The sequence below is a fragment of the Apium graveolens genome, chromosome 1 (genome assembly GCF_009905375.1).
Source record: "Apium graveolens cultivar Ventura chromosome 1, ASM990537v1, whole genome shotgun sequence".
Taxonomy (NCBI): Eukaryota; Viridiplantae; Streptophyta; class Magnoliopsida; order Apiales; family Apiaceae; genus Apium; species Apium graveolens.
Genome location: NC_133647.1, coordinates 6,646,212 through 6,672,222, shown reverse-complemented (window position 1 = coordinate 6,672,222; position 26,011 = coordinate 6,646,212). Strand labels below are relative to the sequence as shown.

At 36.2% G+C, this 26,011-nt stretch overlaps 2 protein-coding genes across 2 annotated transcripts; both read right to left on the bottom strand.

Moving 5' to 3' along the window:
• Positions 1–17,977: 17,977 nt before the first annotated feature.
• On the bottom strand, positions 17,978–19,449 carry LOC141719060 (uncharacterized). The gene is made up of 6 exons (XM_074521445.1): positions 19,393–19,449; positions 18,959–19,063; positions 18,793–18,871; positions 18,617–18,721; positions 18,442–18,532; positions 17,978–18,211 (listed from the first exon to the last, which is right to left on the bottom strand). The coding sequence occupies exons 2-6, from the start codon at positions 19,051–19,053 to the stop codon at positions 18,180–18,182; spliced, it is 402 nt and encodes a 133-aa protein (XP_074377546.1). The 5' UTR covers positions 19,054–19,063; positions 19,393–19,449; the 3' UTR covers positions 17,978–18,179.
• Positions 19,450–20,951: 1,502 nt separating this feature from the next.
• LOC141677892 (pentatricopeptide repeat-containing protein At5g13270, chloroplastic-like) lies at positions 20,952–22,148 on the bottom strand. Its single transcript, XM_074484393.1, has one exon. The coding sequence runs from the start codon at positions 22,146–22,148 to the stop codon at positions 20,952–20,954; it is 1,197 nt and encodes a 398-aa protein (XP_074340494.1).
• Between the last annotated feature and the right edge of the window lie 3,863 nt (positions 22,149–26,011).

The window sequence follows — 26,011 nt, the reverse complement described above, 5'->3', positions numbered from 1 at the left end:
CCCTAACCCTAATTCCCTTTTCTGATTTTTTTTTTTATTTTCTGATTTTTAATTATAATTAACTGATTTAATTAATAGTAATTCGGGTATTTATATTTATAAAAATAATACCCCTAAGTAAAATTAAGGGTCTAATTACACTCCTAATAAAAATATTTGGCCCCAATTTTTATAATTTTTGGGTATTAATAATGAATTTTTAAATATCCAATAAATACAAAATAAATACTAAAAATTCCCAAAAATTATGAAAAATACAAAAATACAAAGAAAAATGATATATGATAATTTCATAATCATATAAAATAAGAATGTGATTTTTGTGGGGTTTTTGGTACCCGAAGGGGTCCGGAAAAGTCGTTTTTTCGCGAAAAAGGTCAATTTGTAAAACGTCTAGGGGTTCAGAATAGCGATACGGTATAGGGCATTTTTGGCAAAATAGGGCCAATGATTTTGTTTGAAATACGGGCTTTTAAAACATAGTTTTGAGCTGTACAGGTTTTGATATAATATATATAACTGACGATAGAACGCTCAATAAATATCCAAAACACGTTTGGATCAAAACAACCAACACATAACACATAACAGTTAGGGTTCAAGGACTTAACACATTTAATCACATAATAATACACATAATTTATTATTATTATAATATAATACAAGCGTAATTCCTCGGTCGTTACATTCTCTCCCCCTTAACAAGATTCTGTCCTCAGAATCTAATTATGCAAATAACTGAGGATACTTTTCTAGCATTTCACTTTCAAGCTCCCAGGTTGATTCTTCAACCACTGGGTTTCTCCATAAAACTCTCACTAATGACACAGACTTATTTCTTAATACCCTCTCTTGCCTATCTAGAATTCTTATTGGTTGTTCTACATATGACAAATCTACCTGAAGTTCTACTGGTTCATACTCTATTACATGCCTTGTATCAGGATTATACCTCTTAAGCATAGATACATGAAATACGTTGTGAATGTGCTGCATATGGGGTGGTAGAGCTAACTCGTACGCAACCTTCCCAATTTTCTTCAAAATCTCAAATGGTCCAACGTATCGTGGCTTCAATTTCCCTTTATTGCCAAATCTGGTCAATCCTTTCCATGGCGATATTTTGAGCAATACGTGTTCTCCTTCCTGATAGTCCATATCCTTCCTGGCTTGGTTTGCATATCTGCTTTGTCTGTTTTGTGCTGCCTCGATTCGTTTTCGAATAAGATTAATCTTTTCTTTTGTCTGCTGAATTAATTCTGGACCCAAAATCTTGCGTTCTCCAACTTCATCCCAGTGCACGGGTGATCTGCATTTCCTCCCATATAATGCTTCATACGGTGGCATTCCAATACTGGCGTGATAGCTATTATTATAAGAAAATTCCACTAGGGGTAAATGTTCATCCCAACTGCCTTCAAAATCGATCGCACAAACTCGTAGCATGTCTTCAATCGTTTGAATTGTCCTTTCACTTTGGCCGTCAGTTTGCGGATGATAAGCTGTACTCATATTCAACTTCGTTCCTAGACATTCTTGAAATTGCCTCCAAAATCTTGAATTGAAACGAGGATCTCGATCCGATACAATTGATACTGGTACTCCATGACGCATCACAATTTCTTTGAGATACATGTGCACTAATTTGTCGAGCGAAAATCTTTCATTAATTGGTAGAAAATGTGCCGACTTCGTAAGTCTGTCAATGATTACCCATATCACATCATGATTTGCCCTAGTCCTCGGTAGTCCTACCACAAAATCCATCGCTAGATGTTCCCATTTCCATTCTGGAATGTCTAATGGTTGCAATAACCCACTCGGACGTTGGTGTTCTGCTTTAACTCGCTGGCATGTGTAGCATTTACTCACCCATTCTGCTATCTCCTTCTTCATATTCGGCCACCAAAAGTTTTTCTTCAAATCGCGATACATTTTCGTGCTTCCTGGATGAATGGAATACTTCGAATTGTGCGCATCTCGCATAACTTCTTCTTTTAATTCTGCCACGTTAGGGATCCAGATTCTTGACGCAAAATGTAAAATTCCTTCATTATCTTTCTGAGTTGTAATCTCTTCTCCTGTTAAGTTGTCGTCTTGACTCATCACTTCTTCTTGACAACGGCGAATCTTTTCCAGCAATTCTGGTTGGAAAGTCATAGCGTAGATAGTTTCTGCAGATTCATCGGGAATACAAATTTCGATTTCCAATTTGTCGAATTCCTTGGCTAATTCTTCGCATGAAGTTAACCGATTCAATCTTTCTTTTCTGCTTAGCGCATCTGCTACAACATTTGCTTTTCCTGGATGATAACTAATTGTAACATCGTAATCTTTAATCAATTCCAGCCATCGACGTTGTCGCATGTTTAGTTCCTTTTGCGTGAAGATATACTTCAGACTTTTATGATCCGTGTAGATTTCACATTTTTCACCGTACAGATAATGTCTCCAAAGCTTCAATGCAAATACAATTGCTGCTAATTCCAGATCATGCGTAGGATATTTCTGCTCATGAGGTTTAAGTTGTCTTGACGCATATGCAATGACGTTACCATGTTGCATCAACACACATCCTAAACCACGATATGAAGCGTCACTGTAGATAACAAAATTTCCTTGCTCGTCTGGCAATACTAACACTGGTGCCGTCACCAACCGATTCTTCAACTCTTGAAAACTTTCTTCACACTTACTATTCCATTCGAACTTTTCACTTTGTCGAGTTAACTTGGTCAGCGGTGTAGCTATCTTCGCAAAATCTTTGACAAATCTTCGATAATATCCTGCCAAACCTAAGAAACTTCGAACCTCTGTCGGCGTCTTTGGTCTTTCCCAATTCAACACAGCTTCAATCTTTGCTGGATCAACTTGAATGCCTTCTCTGCTGATGATGTGCCCTAAAAACTGCACTTCTTTCAACCAAAATTCGCATTTGGAAAATTTTGCATAAAGCTGCTCCTTCCGTAATATTTCCAATGTCGTTCTTAATTGCGCTGCATGCTCTTCTTCCGTCTTTGAATAGATCAAAATGTCATCAATAAATATAATAATAAACTTATCCAAATACTTCTTGAATATTCGATTCATCAAATCCATAAACGCTGCAGGTGCATTCGTCAATCCAAAAGCCATCACAAGAAATTCATAGTGTCCGTACCTTGTTCTAAACGCTGTCTTTGGAATATCTTCGGCCTTGATCTTTAACTGATGATAGCCTGATCGTAAGTCGATTTTCGAAAACCATGCTGCTCCTTTTAGTTGATCAAATAAATCATCAATGCGAGGTAAAGGATATTTATTCTTGATAGTTAACTTGTTCAGCTCACGATAATCAATACACAGTCGCATACTACCATCCTTCTTTTTCACGAACAATACTGGCGCACCCCATGGGGATACACTTGGCCTTATAATTCCTTTGTCAAGAAGTTCTTGCAACTGCTTTGCTAATTCCCTCATTTCAACAGGTGCCATTCTATATGGAGCTTTCGAAATTGGTTCAGTCCCTGGCGTCAAGTCAATAGTAAACTCGATTTCTCGATCTGGTGGAAGTCCTGGTAATTCGTCCGGAAAAACATCAAAAATTCACAAACTACAGGAATATCTTCAATCTTCAAATCTCCCTTATCAACATCCCGTACATAGGCTAAATAAGCTTGACATCCTTGACGTAGCAATCTCCTCGTCTGCATTATTGATAGGAATTTCTGCTTTTGCTTCTCACCTTTAAATATTACCGTTTCATTTTCTTCAGTTTGTAATTTCACTCTCTTATTCGCACAGTCAATTTGAGCATGATTACTAGACAGCCAATCCATTCCTAAAATAATATCAAACTCCCCTAACCTAAAAGGTATCAAATCAACTGAAAAATGACATCTCCCTATCTCAATATCACAGCTCGGACATACTCGATCTACTGCAACCTGATCATTATTCGCTAATTTTATAACTAACACTTCATCCAACCACTGAATCTCACAATCTATCTTAGAGATAAAGGCTTCAGAAATAAAAGATCTAGTAGCTCCTGAATCAATCAATACTAAAGCATTTACGGAATTTACAAGAAGTGTACCTGCAACCACATTCGGACTCTGTACCGCTTCCTTCATTGACATGTTGAAAGTCCTTGCTCTGGGCTGATTTTGCTGTGGTAGTGGAGGTGGAGGTAATGCTAAAACTCTTAGAATACTGGCAGCCATTGCAATTCCTCTGCAGTCTTTGGCGATATGTCCTTTTCTCCCACATTGGAAACAAGTAACTTCTGCTTTTTCCATTGGACATTCTCCAGAATAGTGTCCCCTTTGCTTGCACTTGAAACACGTAACATTTAGCTTGTTGCAAACTCCTGTATGCTTTCTACCACACGTTCTGCAATCAGGTATAGGCGGTCGAATAAGCCTTTGCTGAGTTGGGGCAGGTAGTCGATTACCCATCCTCTGGTTGTTTTGCTCTGGCCTTTTGAAATTTACTTTTCCCCGAGCTTGAAATCTCGGCCTTTTGTTGAAACGATTCTGAAAATTCCCTGGTCCTTTCTCTTTCTGAGCTGCTTCGCTTTCTCCTTCAATAATCATAGCCTTCTGAACAACAGCCGTATAAGTTGTCAATTCAAACACAGCTACCCTGCTACGAATCCATGGTTTTAGTCCTTGCTGAAATCTCTTGGCCCGCTTCTCATCCGTATCCACCTGCTCTGGAACAAACCTTGCCAATTCAGTAAACTTGGTTTCATAATCCGCAACCGATAAGTTGTCTTGTTTCAGCTCCAGGAACTTGATCTCCATCTGGTTCTTCATATAAACGAGGAAAATATTTCTCCAAGAAAAGATCAGTGAATCTGTTCCAGGTCACCACACCTTCTTCCAAAGCTTTCTTTGATTCCCACCAGTAATTAGCTTCGCCTTTTAGAAAATAGCTAGCGAAATCTGTCTTCTGCTCTTCCTCAACCTTTAGCAACGAAAAAGCCTTTTCCATCTCTTTCAGCCAAGCTCTCGCTTTTGTAGGATCTGTGGAACCCATAAATTCCGGTGGCTTCACCGACTGAAATTGCTTGAAAGTAGTCGTAGGTGCTGCTGGTGGTATTTGATGTCCTGGATGAGCGGCTTGCTGTAACATCTGTTGCTGGAACTGCTGTTGCTGCTACTGCATTTGTTGTTGCATCATCAACATCTGCTGTTGCATGAGATTAAACATCTGATCCATCTGTTTATTATTGTTTTGGCCCTCGGTGTTTCCATTCGATGAGTCGGGTTGCGCTTTTCGCTTAGGTGCCATTTTTCTGATAAATAAATAATGGACCTTATTTAATAACAGTATATTAAACATATATTAAAACAGTCGATTCGAGAAAATAAAATAACTTATTAAATAACTGAATAGATAAAACAGTATGATAGTTTTAAAAAAAAAAAAAAATTTTTTTTTTTTTTTTACAACATGATCGTGAATAAAACTACATTTGTAAATATGCAATGGTACTGAAATAAATGTAAATGCTTAAATGACTGGAAATAAAATAAAGAAAATGTGCAAAAGATTATCTCATATATATATAGGTAGAACACCAGCTACAGGTGTCAGTGCTTGATACAAAACCCTATGATATAACCGTCGTACTGCTACTACTATCAGTCAGAGTCAGTAGCTACACTCATACAAACTAGTCATACAATACTATGCTGCCTCTATCTACAAAATATACATAATACAACACTCATCGATCTGCTGGTCTCAAAATCCTGGTGGTACGTGGCTCAACTCCTCCTGCACTGCCTCTAGCACTGGTTCTGCCATCTAATCCTCTCCTCCCTCTCTGCCTGAAAGCGCTGGTAAGTCACGGTATGATGCTCATGAAGATCAGTGCTGGAACCTCGAGAAGGTAATGGTCCATCTACCACGATCTCATCCATAAACTCTGGCTGAGGAAACTGATACACTCCTGGAACAGGTGCATAAATGGCTAATGGGGCAGGAAATAAGACAGGCTGCTCCATAGGCGCATACACAGGCGGCTCTGCCTCTGGCTCCATCGGTGGCATCTCTGGAATCTCAACTGGTGGCATAGGAATCTGAGGCTCTAAATCCTCCCACTGCGGAAGATCAACCATATCAGGAATATCAAACATCGGAAACTCTAATGGTGGAATATCTGGTATCTCTGGCTCAAAATATGGAAAATAATCTGCAAAACCTGGTACCTCCGGGGGAAGTGGTATCTCTGGTGCTGGCTCAGGTGGCAATGGAGGTAATATCTGCTCTGACACTGGGGCTACTACCTGTGCATCCACTGGATCTGTCTCGGTCCTCTCCGTAGATGATGATAAAGAAGCCATCTAATATACATAAAAATAATAACACAAAACCATCAAATCACAATCCTATAACTCATAACTTCTAATCACATAAACAAACAATCCTAACACTCTTACCCTCATCCTATCTTATTTTCCTATCTTATCTTAACCCTAACATTCTTGTTTTCCAAGGTCAATCCTAAGCTCTGATGCCAACTATAACACCCTCCAAATCCGGGGTATAGATTTGGGGCATTATTAACAACAATTACCAACTATACCTGCACAAGCGGAATATTAATATAATAATTACCCCGAACTATCACTACTCAGGATCTTTTAAGGGTTGAGGTTGGAAACAAGAATCATGCACTACACTTTATTACAAACCCAACTAAATAAAACCCTGTCTCAAGAACTCTCTTTATTACAAAACTTTATTCTATCTACAGTTTCACTACGCGATCTTTTATTCAACTACACAAAACTCTTATTCAACCCAACATCACTACTTATCCTGCTACACCTGATCTGGCAATTCAAAGCTCTCTTCGGGAATAGGAAGGAACACTCTTGGTATAAGAGGGTCCCGCTGCTTGACTCGCTTCTTGACTATGCGGGTCCTGATGGGTTTCATTCTCTACCTTAACTGTAAAACAATAGGAGTGACAATAAAAGAAATGAGCCAAAATTGCTCAACAAGCCTGCAACAATATATATATATATTATAAAGAGAGAGAAATAAATGAACCAATAAGCTGCTGGTTTGAACAACCATCTGTATCTGTATATGATAATAATTTGCCAATAATGGCGAGTGCCAAATGAACAAGACTGGAAACAAGAACCAACATATGCACTATAATCTGCTGATCAGTCAGAATATAGTGCGGATCTATACCCAACTGCATAGACCCAACCAACATAAGGAGTACTCAGGCAACTATGGCCTATTAATTAATGGTCTGGGAAAAACCCAGCCTTTATAGTAACCATCCAGTCCAAGGCTGAGCATCCGGAACAATCGGTATGCTATTGATATATCCCAACACCAGGATATACCAGAATATATGTAGGGTAAAGGAATTGAAATATGAACAGGGAATTCAATAAATTGGGTAAATCAAGAATTGAAATGAAATGGAACAAGTGATAATAAATGGGTAACAGTGTATATGAACAATGATTATCAAAGAGAATTGATACGATAGAAAGGAAATATAAATCACTATTCTGAATTTAGAATAGGGGAAAAACTTGCCTTGCGCGTACTTAACCTGGTTTAACTTACTGCCTTCTGACCCTAGCTTGCTCTGCCTTGCTAACACTGAACAAATCATGGAAAGACAGGTGTTTAGATAATTTACTATATACGTGTATCTTGAATTGATATCACGCAACCTTATCAGTCTACCCATGCGTTTCTATCTGACTCGCATATATATATATATATATATATATATATATATATTTACACAACACATTTATGCACATAATCACATATAACACGTAACACATAAAGCACATAATTAATTTCTAGATTTATAATTATTTTTAGAATCAATTCTAGGCTTATACCAGCATTACTAGTCTTATCTGATTTTATTATAATTTTTCGGGATTTATTCGGCTCAATTATATCCCTACTAGGACCTACGAACTATCAATTATCACCAAACCACTGTTTTTCAGAATAAATTATAACTTACAACCATTTTTATTGGATTCATCTCATTTTTCTAAGTCTAGGGGTCTTCGTTTCACTTAAATCGGACTAACGGTTGAATTGTTATGAATTAAACACTGATAATTCAATTTATTATTCAATATAGATAATTATTACAACCTTTTAAATCCTAAAATAATTTTTAAATAATTATTTAAGAAAAATCAAAGTCAAAAATAATTTTTTTATAATTTTTGGAGTTAAAATGAAGAAGTTACGGTTTATTGAAAATTATGTGATTAATTATCGAAATAATTAATCACCTTTTTAAATATTGAATAAATAAATAACTAATAAATAATTAATAATTGCCTATTGAATAATCTAAAATAATAAATCTCTAATTATCAGGATTAATCACAATTTATTATAATATTTATAACGTATCGATATTTATTCGATTAGATCGATTATTTACAAATAATCGATCGATTCTATTAACAGATACGCTATTTATCGAATATCTACTATGTGTTCGAATTATAATCTAACTCAACGATTAATTACTCGTATAAATACGAGCTACTCGCAATCCTCATATAATTATCGAACTTATTACATTATTACTCAAACTTATACGATTCGTTAATCAATTAATTATCGGTATTTAATTATATGATACGAATAATCACTACAATATTATTCGAATAACTATCGCTCGAATAATAATTCCCATTATCGAATTATTACTCGTAATAATAACTAATTATCGAATTATTAATCAGTTTAATCCTTATTTATTAATTAATTACCTAATTATTAATTAATTACCTAATTATTAATTAATTAGATAACTAATAAATAATTAGATAAATAATTAAATAATTAATTAAATAATTAAATTCGAATTTATAAATTAATAAAATAATTTAGAAATTAATAATACTATTTTTCAGAATATAAAACTAATTTTTAATTAATTATCAGAATTTTTAAAACTGATTTTCTGATTTTAGAAAATATAATAAATAATTAATATATCAGAAACATAACACAGGTTTCCGGATTAGGGTTTTTAGGATCAAACCCGGGTCGAAACCGGGTTGCAAACCGGGTCGAACCCGGGTCGCGAAGAACACACCCCAGCAACCCAGAATCCGAGGCCGGCGACGTTTCCCGGCGAAAATCCGGCGAGACAAAAACATGACCAAATTGTGTGATTCAAACTTGTTTCTTCCCCGTTTCTGGTGCACCGCAACACAGACACCTTCTCCTTTCTTCCTTCTTCTCCAGTCGTCGACGTCGTCACCGGAAAACGAAGAACAACAGCGGCGTCGCCGCTTTTCCGACGATGCTAAAACCTCAACCAAAATCGACGAAACCGGTGTCGTTCGACTCCAAAATCGACGATCTAAACGTCTCTAACAACCATAACATCAAACAACAACTAGAAATTCAAACCCGAATTCAAAATTAAAACCCGAAAATACCAATCAAAAATCAACTCAATAATCAATGAAAATAAGTACATGAACAGAAAGTACAGATCACAAGCTTCAAAACGAGTACTCACACGTTCGATTTGGATGCCGGAATCACGATCAAAATTGCCTTTGATCCTCCTGCTCTGTTCTTCACAAACCCTAACCCTAATTCCCTTTTCTGATTTTTTTTTTTATTTTCTGATTTTTAATTATAATTAACTGATTTAATTAATAGTAATTCAGGTATTTATATTTATGAAAATAATACCCCTAAGTAAAATTAAGGGTCTAATTACACTCCTAATAAAAATATTTGGCCCCAATTTTTATAATTTTTGGGTATTAATAATGAATTTTTAAATATCCAATAAATACAAAATAAATACTAAAAATTCCCAAAAATTATGAAAAATACAAAAATACAAAGAAAAATGATATATGATAATTTCATAATCATATAAAAATAAGAATGTGATTTTTGTGGGGTTTTTGGTACCCGAAGGGGTCCGGAAAAGTCGTTTTTCGCGAAAAAGGTCAATTTGTAAAACGTCTAGGGGTTCAGAATAGCGATACGGTATAGGGCATTTTTGGCAAAATAGGGCCAATGATTTTGTTTGAAATACGGGCTTTTAAAACATAGTTTTGAGCTGTACAGGTTTTGATATAATATATATAACTGACGATAGAACGCTCAATAAATATCCAAAACACGTTTGGATCAAAACAACCAACACATAACACATAACAGTTAGGGTTCAACGACTTAACACATTTAATCACATAATAATACACATAATTTATTATTATTATAATATAATACAAGCGTAATTCCTCGGTCGTTACAATCATTTTCAAGGTGCTTCTCTAGCCTGAGCAAATTAATCTATTTCCTTGAAGATCTGGATCTCTTTCCAAGCTTTTTATTATTTTCTTCTATCTGATTTTGGAGCTGTCTGTAGAATTCCAGTTCATCAGATTCTGAGAGATTTTGCATTTCTTGCATTTCCAAAAGAGTCTCATTGCTAGAGATGCTCAATTGGTCTTCTAAGCTGAAAAATCTTCTAACTCCTTTATCATCCATGAATTCCATCATCCAGTAGGGTCTTAGATGCACTTTATTCGCTATGTAAGTAATAGTTAGAGTCTTTGGGAGTGCATCTTTGGCTCTAATACTCCTCAGTTCTTCAATCTTCTTTATAACAAGTCTTCTAGCTGTCACATTAAATCCAAACTTCTTCTTGAAGGATGAATAAACCTTTATCATCAAAGATTGGCTTTCTTGAAGGATCCTGTGAAGTGGCCATTGTATCTCTTTTCCTCCCTTGTACTTGAAAACTAACCTTTCACGTAGATTCCTGTAGGCATCAATCCCTCTAACTTCTTCCAATTCATCTAGATAGAGGTTTAGATCAGAGAAGTCCTTGATGTCACAGATGTACATAATATCCCCTTGTTGACTTTGGGTTGAGCTTTGGTTAGGGACTTGAATCTGAGAGTTGAGGGCTTTACTTTCTTGACTGCTCTTGACTTTGTTCTCTTTGGCTTGTTAGGGATTAGCAAATTGAAGTCAGGAATTGGCAGACTTTCCCAGTCTATTGGTTCATCCTTAGGGATAATAGGTTCACCATAAAAATTCTTGGATTGATCTATCTTGAATTCTTCATGTGCCACAGAGAGCATGGATGTTTGAGTTGTTGCAGATGTAGACTTTTTAGGAAACTGATCTTCCAAATCATTTTCATCAAAGTTCACTTTCCTCTTTGCATGAAGTTTGTATCTAAAACTTTTTTTCCGTTGTGATTCTTCTTGCATCTTCAGTTCCTTAAATTCAGTGGTTTCAGATGGTTGTTCAGGAACATATTGTGTAGGTTTCATAGCTTGCAGCTTGGCCAAGGTAGCAGCTTGCTCCTTCTTTTGTTTGAGCCTTTTAGCATCTAGAGCAGCTTGCTTCGTTTCTTGCTTTAATCTTGTCTTTTCTTCCTTTTTTGCTTCGACAAATTGAGGGTGTCCAGCCACCACACAAATTTCCTTACCATTTCTGAAATCTTTGGCAATTCTCCTCTTCAATACTGAATCAGCTGGATCCTTGTAGAATGCAATAAATCCTGACAATAGTTTCTTCTCATCAGGCTTTGGTGTCTTATACACTGTGTCCAAAGGATTCTTTAGTGAAGATTTTTGGTAGTTAACCTTTGGCTTCATGATTATATCTGCCTTTGGAGATTTGATGTAGGATGTTTGGCCTCTCTCCAAATAGTTCATGGTCATATCATTCACAGAAATTTTCCTGACTTGAGAGTGATGAATGGCTATTTTTCAGGCTCATTTGTTAGCCCAAAATTCTTTTGAATGTCCTCATCAATTTTCTCCCAGTTGATTGGGCTAAACTGCTTCTTTTCAGATGCTCTCAATGTGGCTGCTGCTTCATTTATTAGATCAATCTTGTTTGTTGTTGGTGGCTTGGTGAAAGTAATTGTAGGCACAATTACTTTATTGACTTGAATGTTAAGCTGTTGCTCCCCCTCACTTGATCCTTTCTCCCCCTTTTTGTTATCATCAAGTTGTGTGGGAGGGAGTTGAGCTGCCACCGGTTGTTGGAGAAATGCAGTCTGAGCTTCTTGATTGTTTAGTATCTTTGCAATTGACTTCTCTACAGCAAATAGTCATGAGTCCATGGCCTCAACTTTCCTATTTAGATCAGCCTCCTTCCTTAGTTTGTGAGCAATTTCAGTCATGGTGGTTGACGGAAGTCTAGCATCCATCCTTTCCATAACATCCTTCTTGACTTCAGAAATTTCCTGTTTGATGGCATCCATACTCTGACTGTGTTGGAGGGTTTGAATCTTATGCAGCCGAAGTGCTTCAAGATGTGCTTTGAGTAGTTGATTTATGCTAGCATTGGAAGATGCCTGAATGGCTGCTTGGGTGTCATGAATCAGCTTGAAAAGTGTTGATTGCAGGTATGAGTAGGAGCATTCTTTTGTGAACATCCAGGCAGGAATATCTGCATCCCCCCCATGTCCATGCTATCTTCCTCATCATCACCACCAGCATCTTCAAAGGAAGTCTCATCCAGTTCCAAATCACTTCCAATGTTGGAAGGCATATCAGTGATTGCATCATTTTCTCTTTGTAAAGATTGTGTTGTATGCACCAAGTTTAGCAATCTTTCAGCCTCCTCATTGCCCTGTACAGCTAGAGTCTGATAAGCTGGCACAGGGTGAGTAAATGTCTCAGCATCCAGGGAAATGGAATCTATAACAGCTTGATATAAGCTTCGGGTGAGCTTGTGTCCCTTACCCTTTTGGATTGTGCTCTTGGCTGAGAGCTTTGTTCAATAGTCAAATCCTTTTGGGAGGATGCAACTAGTAATGAACTTATATCCTTATTAAGCACTGTAGTTTGTTGAGAAACTGCAGTGTGGCTAGGCTGGGAAATACTCACCTCTCCATCCTTATCCTTAGGATTTCTTTGATGTTCACCCTGTCCCTCACCTTTCTTACCCACCTTCACACTCCCCTCTTTTAGTTTGGTGGATTTTACAACTGGCATCTTTTGAGAGACACCAGAGGGGGCTTTCTTTGTCTTTTTTTTGAAATTTTAGGTTTGGTAGCTTGGGTAGGCAACTGTTGGGTCAATGACATAGTTGCCATAACTACACTAGAATGTAAAGAAGTTTGTGAGGTTGGAAGAGTAGAGACAGTTGAAATTACCTCACTTACCTGAGGTGCCTCCATAACAGGAAAATAGAAGAGTGGCACATCTTTGTGATGGCTTGCCCTGTTCAAATCTGCAATGATTCTTCTTTCTTGAACCCAGCAATTTAATTTGTTGGTTGGGTTCTCAAGCACAATATTCTCAGATAGGTGTTTAGCAATCATCATTAAAAATCTAGCATAGTAAACATTTTTACCTCTCTTATTTAACTCCCCTAACTTAAACCCCAACTCAATTAAGACAAGATCACTAAATTTAAAAAATTTATCAGTCACTAGCATGTAAAGCATGTTAAGCATAGAGATATTAACTGAATCAAAATTACTGATTTTACCAGAAAATACCTTAGTAACTACATCACACAGAAAACCCCATTCCTTTCTAAGACTCAGCCTCCTAATTTCACTTAATTTTGAAGTGGAGAGTGCATAGCCCATGGAGTTAAGCATATTAACAATGTCAGTGTCTGTGTGTGGTGAAGTTACAGTATTATCAGGAATTTTGAAACATGCTTTAACAATATCACTATTAACACAGAATTCCTTACCTGTAGTAGTGAATGTGATAGTCTTATCAGTTGAGTTGCATGATGCAATCGTCCACATTTCATCAACAACCTCACAGTAGATGGTGGGTGATTCCAGCATGGCATAGTTGAGTTTGCAGTTCTTCACAAAATCCATCATTTTGTGGTAGTCACCTGACTGTTGAATCCCCTTGTTCAAAAGAACAGTGAAATTGTTCTTCTCGTAGATAAATCCAGTTTGAGACATGATCTTGACGACAGGTGCCATTGTCAGAGAGTGAAAATTGCAGAGAGAGATGATAATTGCTTTTGAGAAAGAAAGAAATTAGAGCAGATGATTTGAGAATGATAAAAGAAAAGCAATGAAAATGAATTATGCTTTTATACTATCTTAGAAATAACTATCAAAAATAATAAAGTAAAATAAATTAACCAATAAGAATTGCCCAAAATAGCCATTTTAAAAATAAACTGTAAAAATTCCATCAATTATCCGTCGTGTTATGCTTACAAACTGTAAGTATACTCAATGGATAATGTTCAGAGAATCAACGGCTAAGAATGAGATAATTCAATGGATGAGGATAAATCAGTTATCCATCGAGTCATAAAAATATTCCAGAAACATAATTGATTTTATTAACAAATTGTACACCGACGGATGATCAAATTCGATGGATAATGATCATCTGTCGAGAAGTAAATTTTGACTTAGCCAAAATTACATCTAAGACTGAAAAATCAATTAAATTTATGGTTGCATTACAACTTGCAAATTATCTGTAAAAATTCAAGAGTAATTTAACATACCTAACTCACTTACCAACGTTGAAAAGGTGGATTCATCCGGTGGCTTGGTAAATATATCTGCAAGCTGTTTTTCACTTGGAACAAAATGTAGTTCCACAGTATTATTCATTACATGTTCCCTTATGAAGTGGTACTTGATGTCTATGTGCTTTGTTCTTGAATGTTGTACTGGATTTTCAGTGATGGAAATAGTACTTGTGTTATCACAGAAAATGGGAATCTTTTCCACTTGCAGACCATAGTCTAGCAATTGGTTTTTCATCCACAAAATCTGTGCACAGCAACTGCCAGCAGCAATATATTCAGCTTCAGTTGTAGAAGTAGAAACTGAATTTTGTATTTTACTGAACAAGGACACAAGCTTGTTTCCTAGAAATTGACAGGTTCCTGTTGTACTTTTTCTATCAATTCTACAACCTGCATAATCTGCATCTGAATAACCAGTTAGATCAAAACCAGAATCTCTAGGGTACCAAATGCCAAGTTTTGGTGTTCCCTTGAGATATCTGAAAATTCTCTTAATAGCTACTAAATGAGATTCTCTAGGATCAGCCTCAAATCTAGCATAAAGACATGTAACAAATATTATATCTGGCCTACTAGCTGTTAAGTATAGAAGTGAGCCAACCATACCCCTATAACTTGAAATATCCACAAACTTTTCAGTAATGTTTAATTTAAACTTAGTTGCAGTGGCCATTGGAGTTTTTGCAGATATGCAATCCATTAGATCAAACTTCTTTAAAAGATCATAAATATATTTAGTTTGACTAATGAATATTCCATCACTAATTTGCTTAACCTCTAGTGAAGTGATTCTCTAAAATAAACTTTGACAAAGTGTCATACCAGGCTCTAGGTGCTTTCTTCAGTCCATAAAGTGATTTCAAAAGATAGTAGACATATTCTGGAAAATTTGGATCTTCAAAACCATGAGGCTGACTGACATAGACTTCCTCCTCCAAATCTCCATTTAGAAATGCACTCTTGACATCCATTTGATAGACTTTGAAATTGGCATGGGCTGCTTAGGCTAAAAAAATTCTGATGGCTTCAAGTCTTGCAACATGAACAAAAGTTTCATCCAAATCTATTCCCTCTTATTGGCAATACCCCTTAGCAACCAATCTAGATTTGTTCCTGACTATTAAGCCATTTTCATCCATCTTGTTTCTGAATACCCATTTGGTATCTATTGGATTCTTTCATTTAGGCTTGGGCACCAGCTTCCATATATTTTTCCTTTCAAATTGGTTTAGCTCCTCCTGCATAGATAAAATCCATACAGGATCCAACAAAGCTTCTTCTACCTTCTTTGGTTCTTCCTTAGAGAGGATGCTGTTGTATTGACATTTTTCCTGAGTTGCTCTTCTTGTTTGAACTCTAGAAGATACATCACCAATGATGAGCTCAAATGGATGATCCTTTGTCCATTTTCTTTGTTGTGGTGGATTAGCTCTAGATGAAGAGGCCTCATTGTTGTCTTGATGTGTGATTGAGTTTTGATTATTAGAAACTCCCCCTAAGTTAATGGATTTTTGATTTGAGAAAGGGGAATTTTCTGTAAGTGATCTATTCTTACTTTCAGCTTCTTTTGAACACTCGACGGATGGTGAATTTTGAGTACCGACGGATGAAGCTGATTGTCTCCCAACGGATAAAGCAGATTATCTCCCGACGGATGAAGCATTTTGCAACTCGACAGATGTTGAATTTTGTGCTTCATTGGTAGTGGATTTTTATGTATTATCCTTTGATACTGTTTCTTGATCACTTTCATCATCACTGTCATCACTAACCATCTCCACATTGTCAAATTTGAGGCTCTCATGGTAATCTCCATCTTGCACTCCTTCAATCTTTTTATCATCAAACACAACATGTATTGATTCCACAACAATGTTGGTTCTTAGATTGTAGACTCTATATGCTTTACCAACAGCATATCCAACAACAATTACTTTATCTGCTTTAGCATCAAACTTCTCATTCTGATCAGTTTGATTTCTCAAAATATATCATTTGTAGCAAAAGACATGAAGAAAATTTAGAGTTGGCTTCTTGTTCTTGAACAATTGATAGGGAGTCATGCATTTTGCTTGATTAACCAGAGAAATATTATGAGTGTAGCATGCAGTATTTACAGCTTCAGCCCAGAAATATATTGATAACTTAGACTCTTCAAGCATTGTCCTTGCAGCTTCAATAAGTGATATGTTCTTTCTTTCTACTACTCCATTTTGTTGTGGAGTTCTTGCTGCTGAAAACTCATGCAAAATCCCATTTTCTTCACAAAATACTCTCATGACAGAATTCTTGAACTCAGTTCCATTGTCACTCCTGATTCTTCTAACCTTAAAATCGGGATGATTGTTGACTTGCCTTATGTGATTGATGATGATTTCACTAGCCTCATCTTTGGACTTAAGGAAATATGTCCAATAGAACTTTGAGAAATCATCAACAATTACTAGGTAAAATCTTTTCCTTGAGATGGAAAATACATTGAATGGTCCAAACAAATCCATGTGTAGTAGTTGTAAAGGTCCTTCAATTGTTGAATCAAGCTTCTTTAAATTATGCTTTAATTTGCTTTCCCTTTTGGCAAGCATCACGCAGTCCATCCTTAGAAAACTCCACTTGAGCAATGCTTATAACCAGTTCTTTCTTTACAAGTTCATTCATTGTCTTGAAGTTTAGATGGGATAGCTTCTTGTATCATAGCCAACTTTCATCTTTACTTACTTTACTGAGAAGACAAGTAACAGATTCTGCATTTGATGAGTTGAAGTCAGCTAAGTACACATTTCCTTTTCTCACTCCAGTGAAAACCACTTTGTTGCTCCTCTTGTTTGTCACAACACAGGTTTCTGAGTTGAAGGTTACTGAATTGCCTTTATCACAAAGTTAGCTGATACTCAACAGATTGTGTTTGAGACCATCACTAGTGCAGACTGGACTTTTAGCGTCGGTTAAAACAACACTAAGGCGTCGGTCAAGTGGTGAAGTAAGTGTGGGAGACGCTATAGGTATGGACCTACAGCGTCGGTTAAACGAGCGACACAGAAACATTAATTGCGTCGGTTAAACGACACATGTCATAGGTTAATCAACTGACGCTATAGGTTGACTTATAGCGTCGGTGTTATATCAAATGCCGACGCTTTTGGTTTGATTAATTGCGTCGGGTATATCAAATGCCGACGCTATTGGTTCTCACCTGTTGCGTCGGTTCAGTAAAATGCTGATGCACTTGCTTGTCACCTGTTACGCTGGTTCAATTGTTTGTTAACCGACGCTATTGCTTCTCATCAATAGCGTCGGTTAGCTAGAATGCCGACACTTTTTGTCACTGAAAAAATAATTTTTTTTCGTGTTTTCTATTGATATTTTATATATTTTATATAAACATGTTTCATTATACAATTAATACTAGCATCCCAAAAATATAGTACAACAAACAATTAAATTGTACAACTTAGAAATTATATATTACAATAAATTTAGAAAATTTAAATATACCAATCTTGGAAGAAAAGTATATATTGAATTGCAAATACTATCCAACTATTTCTATTATGGCTCCCTTACTGATAAAATAACACATAATGTGTCTCCCCTAACAAGTACTTCAAAATCTTCAAGTCCCCCTTTTTTGACACGAACATGAGATGCTTTTAAATGCTTGACCATCCGTTCTCATTTTTCTCTGAAATGTTCAATAAATAATAAATTCATAATCACAAAAATTATAACCAACACAAAGATTCTATATTTCAGTTAAATGTTTATAATAGCAAGGTAAGAAATGTTTTTATGCTTCTCCACACATATTGTAAACAAATAAAATCACCCAACACATCCAATTATAAAATGGTTATATGATTCTATCAAGTACTTATAGCACAAGTGGATGATCTAAAAATTTAAAAGAATTACCTTGTTCGAAACATTCTAAAGTAAAAAATTGTGCCCAAAGCTCTCGTATCTCTTTAATTTCCTTTTTGGTATAGTTCCTTGAACCAAGACCCTCCAAAATAAGAAAGAAAGGGTATTAAAAAAAATCTCTATTTGATCAATATTTGTAAAACAATGTGAATATTATTTTTCTTACCACTTTCCAATTTATGGTGGAATTTTTTTGAGAAAGCATGATTATATCGTGCATGTACCTCATAACGAAAAAACCACACTCCGTGCCTCCTTCTTGTTGAGGACACTACGCGTAAAGCAACATAATTTTTCAAGTTATGTATAAAAAAAAAGATCAAACATGTAAACAAGTAATACCTGAACCTCAGAATGATGCCAGCGAAATTCTTTTCTATTATTCATTAATCCACCTTCTCGTACGTATAATTTATACGCCCTGTGAATTAAGCATACATCATTATTCACATTTATTATGAAATTAGAACAATAAATTATGCAAAACTAAAATTCATATTTAACTTACGTCAGGGAAGGTGTTGCCAAGCGTATTTTCCTTTCTTGTTTCAATGGATCAAACACATATATAGCGCTTTCCTTGAGACAAAACAGGAGCAACATCCAATGGTTGCTACAATGATACAAACATATGTATAAATATTTTGGATTACACTAGTAATAAAATTAGTGATAGAGACTTATTTTGTTCGTACTCTTGGATGTATGGTGCTAGGATAAAAGGTTTTTTTTTTATTTTCTACCAAAACATTTGTCATGTAATTAGCTGCTTCCCGTTGACGTTGATAGTCACGATTATGTGTTATGGCTAATCTAGATGGCAACATGAATCCAAATGTATCCTTTCACAAAGTGCTAACATACCTACAAAAAGTACTTATCAAAAAAGCATGTGTGTTGATAGATTTTAAAGTAATTAAGGAAGGAAAAACTTGGTCTTACTTTAGAAATATTTCCAAAACGGATATGTTTAACCAATTTATTTTCAAAAATTGATCAACGTCTTCAAGCGTGATGTATATTGGATCCTCTCCATTTTCTTCATACTTAAATACCTCACTTTTTTTAGTGGGAGGCCTCTTATTAAGCAAGAAACGTAGAGATCGATAATGCACACTTGAGTGTATGTCATTATCAAGCAATGGTGGGGTTTTCTTTATAGGAGTCACTGAACCTTTGCTTTCAACTTTTTCTGGCACCTGCACATTTTTCTTGAGGCTAGTATCACTCTTGTTCTTCTCCAATAATATCGGCTCCTATAGTAAAAAACAATTACAAACATGAAAAACTGTAAATAAATGAGAAAAAAATTTTTGGAATAAACTTTCACCTCACAAGACATATACTTACCCTAATGTCACAAGATCCTTCGGCCATTGAACAAAGCTACCCGCTGCATTTCCTACCGTCTCATGTTCATCACATGGCACAGGAAGTGGGGTTAGTTGATATTCAGCTACAACATTATCAAATGATACTTTGACATTGTGAGGCACAATTGGGCTATTATGTATCATATTAACCCCTCCACTATTTAATGGAAAAACAGTCCCCCTTGCTGCAATAACTCTCTTTTCCTCCAGATGTATCACCCAAAGACAACAAAGTGTTGGAGTCTGGAATACATAAATTAGCAAAAATACCAAATAAAAACTATCAAACCGCTAGAATCCTCTTTGTAAATTAAGAATTAACATTTAACCTTGGTGTTTAGATATTCCGAATAGAAAGGTTTATTTATTACCTTGAGATTTGTGAAATGATCTTCTCCATGTACCGAATCATGTACCGACTGACAACTGCTTCGAATAATTTCATTTTTTGGTGTAGCAAGATTATTCACAAACTGATCACCTGAAATTAACACACCCATCTGCTTCAATTGATTAAATATACCTTCAAGCTTTGAATTCATCATTTCATTCATCTTCTCCTCAAACTCCTTATAAACTTTCTTAGTAATTTCTTGTGTAATTGTGGCCAACTCATCTACGGAGACGAGGCCACTATGTTTAGTTTTCCCTGATCCAAATACCTCTTTAATTTTGGCTCCTCCACCAACCCCACTAACACGTCCTCCATGCTCTTTCTGACCAAGTGCACGTGACAAAAAATCATCGTGGCCTTCTGGAGTCCATGACCCATCTGAAGCCTGCCTCTGCAACTCTCTCTGTTCATAATATTCATAAGAAAGTGAAGCAACATTAACCTTCAGTACTATATGTAATTTAACACAAGAATAGTTTAGTAATTTACCATTTTTTCAAACACTTCCTTCGTCTTGTCATTTGGAAAGTAATAACCTCCGCTCTCCCGAGGTTTTGTACGTGCTCTAATCCAATCATAGCTACGTCCGGTAAGCTCACTCGATAAAGCTGATGAATTAATGGATTCATAACCGGTCAAAGAAGTTATTGGGTCATCAACACACCACTTTGTCCTTCTTGCCTACGGGAAGCAATCAAGCAGAGTATACATTTGCCCTAATATCCAGAGATTAATCAAAATCCTGTGATGCCTGATACATGCTTTGCAAATTCATGGCAATCTGTACAAGCCCTTAGATTCTTAAAAATCATAATAGCTGTGTCACTTGGAACTGAGATAAGGCCATAAGCTATTGCAAGTCTCTCGCTGTGGTCAAGAAGTTGCTCTTTCCGCTCTAACAAATCATTGCCTACATCGTCCTCACTTAGTATTACATGTTCATTTTTTGTTGGAAACTTCAGTTCATTTAATTTCGAGTATATCGCTTCTGTTTGAGGATGGTATTTATCACCCACGATGAAGCGGTGTACTTGTCCCTTGATGGTAATCCAACTACAACCAACCTCCTTCCGTAGGTCCCTCCCAGCCATCCTCCTCCTAACATCTGCTGCTTCATTCCATTTTCCAGATGAAACATATAAGTTAAACATATGGACATAAGCAGTGATGTCTTGTGGGTCCAGTCGAAGAAGCTCCTCCGCTGCAATTTTTCCAAGCTCAAAATTGCGGTGAACAGAGCAGCCACCCAGTAAAATTTTCCAACTCATTGCATCAGGCTGAAATGGCATATAATTTATCAGTTCATATGCCTTGTCTAGTAAACCTGCACGAGCATAAATGTCAATCATACAATCATAGTGATCAACAGTGGGCTCTACGGCATATGCGCTGCTCATAGCTTTTAGATACTGCTCAGCTTCTCTGACTAAACCTGAATGACTACAAGCAGTCAAAACTGCTATAAATATAACAGCATTTGGCCCAACCCCACAAGCTTGCATTCTTCTAAAAAATCTAAGAGCTTCGGAAGCATGACCATGGTATGCACAACCAGCAATTATAGCAGTCCAGGCCACAACATCAGGCTCATCTATTGGTTCAAAGACCTGATAAGCGTAATCTAACCTACCACACTTTGCATACATAGTTACCATAGCACTTTCTCCATGTAAATATGAAATTAAACCCCTTTTTATTGCATCTACATGTGCTTGGGTGCCTAAACTGAAATCTGCAACAGCAGACCAACATTGCAGTATGCTGGTATACATGAATGAATTCAAAAGAACGGCATTATTCCTTCTTAGAGATGTAAAAGTTCTAATACATTCCCCAAACTCACCAATTCTACAATAACCTGAGATCAAAGCATGCCAGGAAACATCATTTGGCTCAATTATCCTTAGAAATGCTTTACTGGCAGATTCCATACTTGTACATTTAGCATATAGCAATGTATATTGATTTGTTTTTAGCGACAAACATCCACAATTAGTCACTATACATGTATATTGGTAAAAGATTAGAAAAAATGCAGAAAGTAACTATACAAAAAAGCTCATTGTGCATGTACTACTAGTGAATATGTTATATTTCAAAACTCAAAACATCTACCAACTAATACAATCTTGTTTCTTATGACTTCATTTCAACAATTTTACTATTAGGCACAGTCTACAGGTTTCACAAGGAACAATATTCTAAAACAATATTATATTCACTGGAAAACAGTCTACAAGCACAGTCTACAGGTTTTACCATAAAGGCGAAAACAGAGCATATATTATATTCACTGGAAAAAGTACTACCTAGTAACCAATTACAAAAAAACAAACAAACAAAAAATCAAACAACAATTAGGCAGGGTTTCAACTTCCAAGCCAAGAATATAATGTGTTTCCGACAAAAAATAAACATGTGAAGATGATGAATGCTGAGAAAACGCAACAGAATGGCAGGCTATACTCAGGTTACAGAACGAAATTAGAAAGCATCAAACAGAAAGATCAATAAAAATCAATCAGGTAAGAAGAAGAGCAAGTCTCATTAAATAAGAAGTGAAGAAGCTTGATTATAAGCTTACTGTACAGTAAACACAAGCATGCGAAAAAAGGTTTAAAGCAAAGAGATAAGCTCTTCAGTCTCTTTTATAATATCCTCAGGCGTCAGCCTTCAGACCCCCTAGCCCCCCACCCAACCCCACCCTTCCTTTTCTTTATATCCATTATTTCTCACTTATTTTTTAATAGGAAGTTGTTCAATCTTTTTCAAGACATTCAACGAAAAAACCAGCAGATATATCATACATGTGTAATATCAGAAGGTCACACCTGCTATTTCCAGTAGTTTTAGTTAAATATTAATGTTTGTACCTTAATATCATCCCACATGGCATCTTTCAGTCCTTGATCAACTTGATCCCAACTCTCTATATTAATATCGACTTGTACTCTGGCCACTGATCCTATATAACTCCTGAAATCTTTAAGCATGACCCCGATTGGGTCACCATATTCGTCGAAAGAAATTCTACACTCCAAGTTCTGATTTACCATCCTTCTTTTAAGTTTTGTGCACAACGTCGGACCTCTGGTCCTTTTCTTGGATACTCCTTCAGAATTCTGCTCGTTATTATCTTGGTCTTGATCCATGTAAAACACCTAAAACATAATAAAGGGGACAAGAATCTGTTATAATGTATACCTAAACCAGAATAAAAAAACCACGAAGCTACACCTGATACAAATAAAAAGAACAAGTTTTGGTTTATATTTAAAAGACAAAAATATTCATAAGGAAGACTAGACCATTAAAAATGAAACCTTAACTTTTCAGAATCTGTGTTTTAGTTGATCTAAAAAGAACGCAAGGGAGATGGGATAAAATTTACTAAAACAAAGGAATGGAATTATAGATTCCAACAGAGTCCAACCCGAAAGAGAAAAGTCACTATCTATAGATAAACATCACCTTCTTTACATAAAGTTATTTCAACTCATAATTGACCATCAATCCATTGACCTTCATCATGATCGTTACGTGCATAATTTGTATCTGTATTGTCTTCCCTAAGTGTGGTTTGTATTCCAACTGAGAAAGGGGGATTCTCGTCAAATTGATTATATTCTTCCTCGTCTTCTACATTATCAATACCAACAATACGCCGCTTACTTTAAAGAACAAATGACCACCTATGATCAGCGGGATCTCTTACATAGAAAACCTGCTTAACTTGTGTAGCAAATATGAACGGATCATCTTCATAACCAAATCGATCAAAGTCTACCAAAGTGAAGCCCGACTCATCCACCCGAACACCACGACGAATATCAAACCATTTACACCTAAAGAGAGCAACTTTGAAATCTTTGTAGTCAAGCTCCCAAATTTCTTCGATCACCCCGTAGTATGACTTCTTTATATCTCACGATGTGATAGAATTTCCTCTTTCAAATTCTGTTGATGAAGCTTCTACAGATACCCCGTTATTCTGTACAGTGCTCTTGTCATCTTGACACTTTGTGTAGATAATATGCCCATTAACATCAAATGCTTGGTAAGATCTCACGGGTATGTCAGGGCCATATGCTAACCATTTCAATGTATTGGAAACGCTGGAATGATTTTCCGAATATTGAGACATCACTCAATTTTTAAACCATTAACCAAACGATCGGTTGTGTTCACTTGTAACCCATTTTCCACTCTTAGAAGGATGTATTTGTCGAATCTCGACTATGTGCTCTTGTAAGTAAGGATTAACTTCTGTCATGTGTTGCAATACAAAGAGATGGGCTTTATCAAGCATTTCGACACTGGGAGATATCATTTTGTCGCCCAATGTCCCTTGTCCTTGAAGTCTTCCTTCGTGACGAGATCTTGGAATTCCAACTGAATTGGTAGATGCTAAATAGTCTGTGCAAAATTCAATGGTCTCTTCAACCGAATATCCTTCAAATATGCTGGCTTCAGGTAGATATCGATTTCTCACATATGCTTTTAAGATACACAAGAATCTCTCAAAAGGATACATTTGACGCAAATATAAAGGACCACAAATTTTAATCTCACTCACAAGATGCATAACTAAATGGACCCTAATGTCAAAGAATGAGTGTAGGAAATACATTTCAAATTCACAAAGTGTGACAATAATATTAGCTTGCAACTTATCCAATGTCATGGGATCAATGACCTTACTGTTTATAGCATTAAAAAAGTAACACAATTTCGTGATAACCACTCTAACATGTTTTGGTAATATGCCTCGAATTGCAATCGGTAGTAGATGTTGCATTAACACATGACAATCATGTGACTTTATACCGACTAGCTTCAAATCTTTCATTGAGACAAAAATTTTCGGGTTTGAGGAATATCCAGATGGAACTTTCACACCAGATAAACACTCACAGAAGCTAATTTTCTCTTTCCTTGACAAAGTATAACACGCCGGAGGTAGATATGCACGTTTACCAGATTGTTGTGGTGCTAACTCTGTTCGTACACCCATCTCTTGCAGGTCTAATCTGGATTTCACCCCATACTTTGTCTTACCAGGTATATTCAAAAGTGTTCCGGTAATGCTTTCACAAACATTTTTTTCGATATGCATAAAATCAAGACAGTGTCTAACTTGCAAGTGCTCCCAATATGGAAGATCCTAAAATATAGATCTTTTCTTCCAAATGCTACTGGTGGTTGGCTTTTTATACAGCTTCCCAAGTACAACATTAATATTTTTAACTCGTTCAAACACCTCCTTCCCGGTTAGAGGCAAACGAGCCACTCGAGTCTCGATAGTCCCATCAAAAGACCTTTTCCTCTTACGATAAGGGTGAGCAAGGGGAAGAAATGTACGATGACCCATGTATACATTTTTTTTGCAATTTTTTAGACGAATGTCAATAGTAGAATCTTCACAAATCGGACATGCATTAGCTCCTTTAATAGTGTACCCTGAAAGGTTTCGATAGGCAGGAAAATCACTTTTGGTGCAAAAAATCATGGCACGCATGGTAAAATCTGCTTGCTTGTATGCATCATACACCCTCTCGCCTTGATCCCACAATAACTTCAGATCTTCAATAAGTGGGTGAAGATATACATCTATGTTATTTTCGGCTTCTTTTGGACCGGGGATGAGCAATGTCAACATGATATACTTGTGTTTCATACATAACCAAGGAGGCAAGTTATAAATTGTTAGAAGAACTGGCCAAGTGCTATGTTGAGAGCTTAGAGTGCGATATGGGTTCATGCCATCTGCACAAAGTCCAAGTCGAAGATTTCT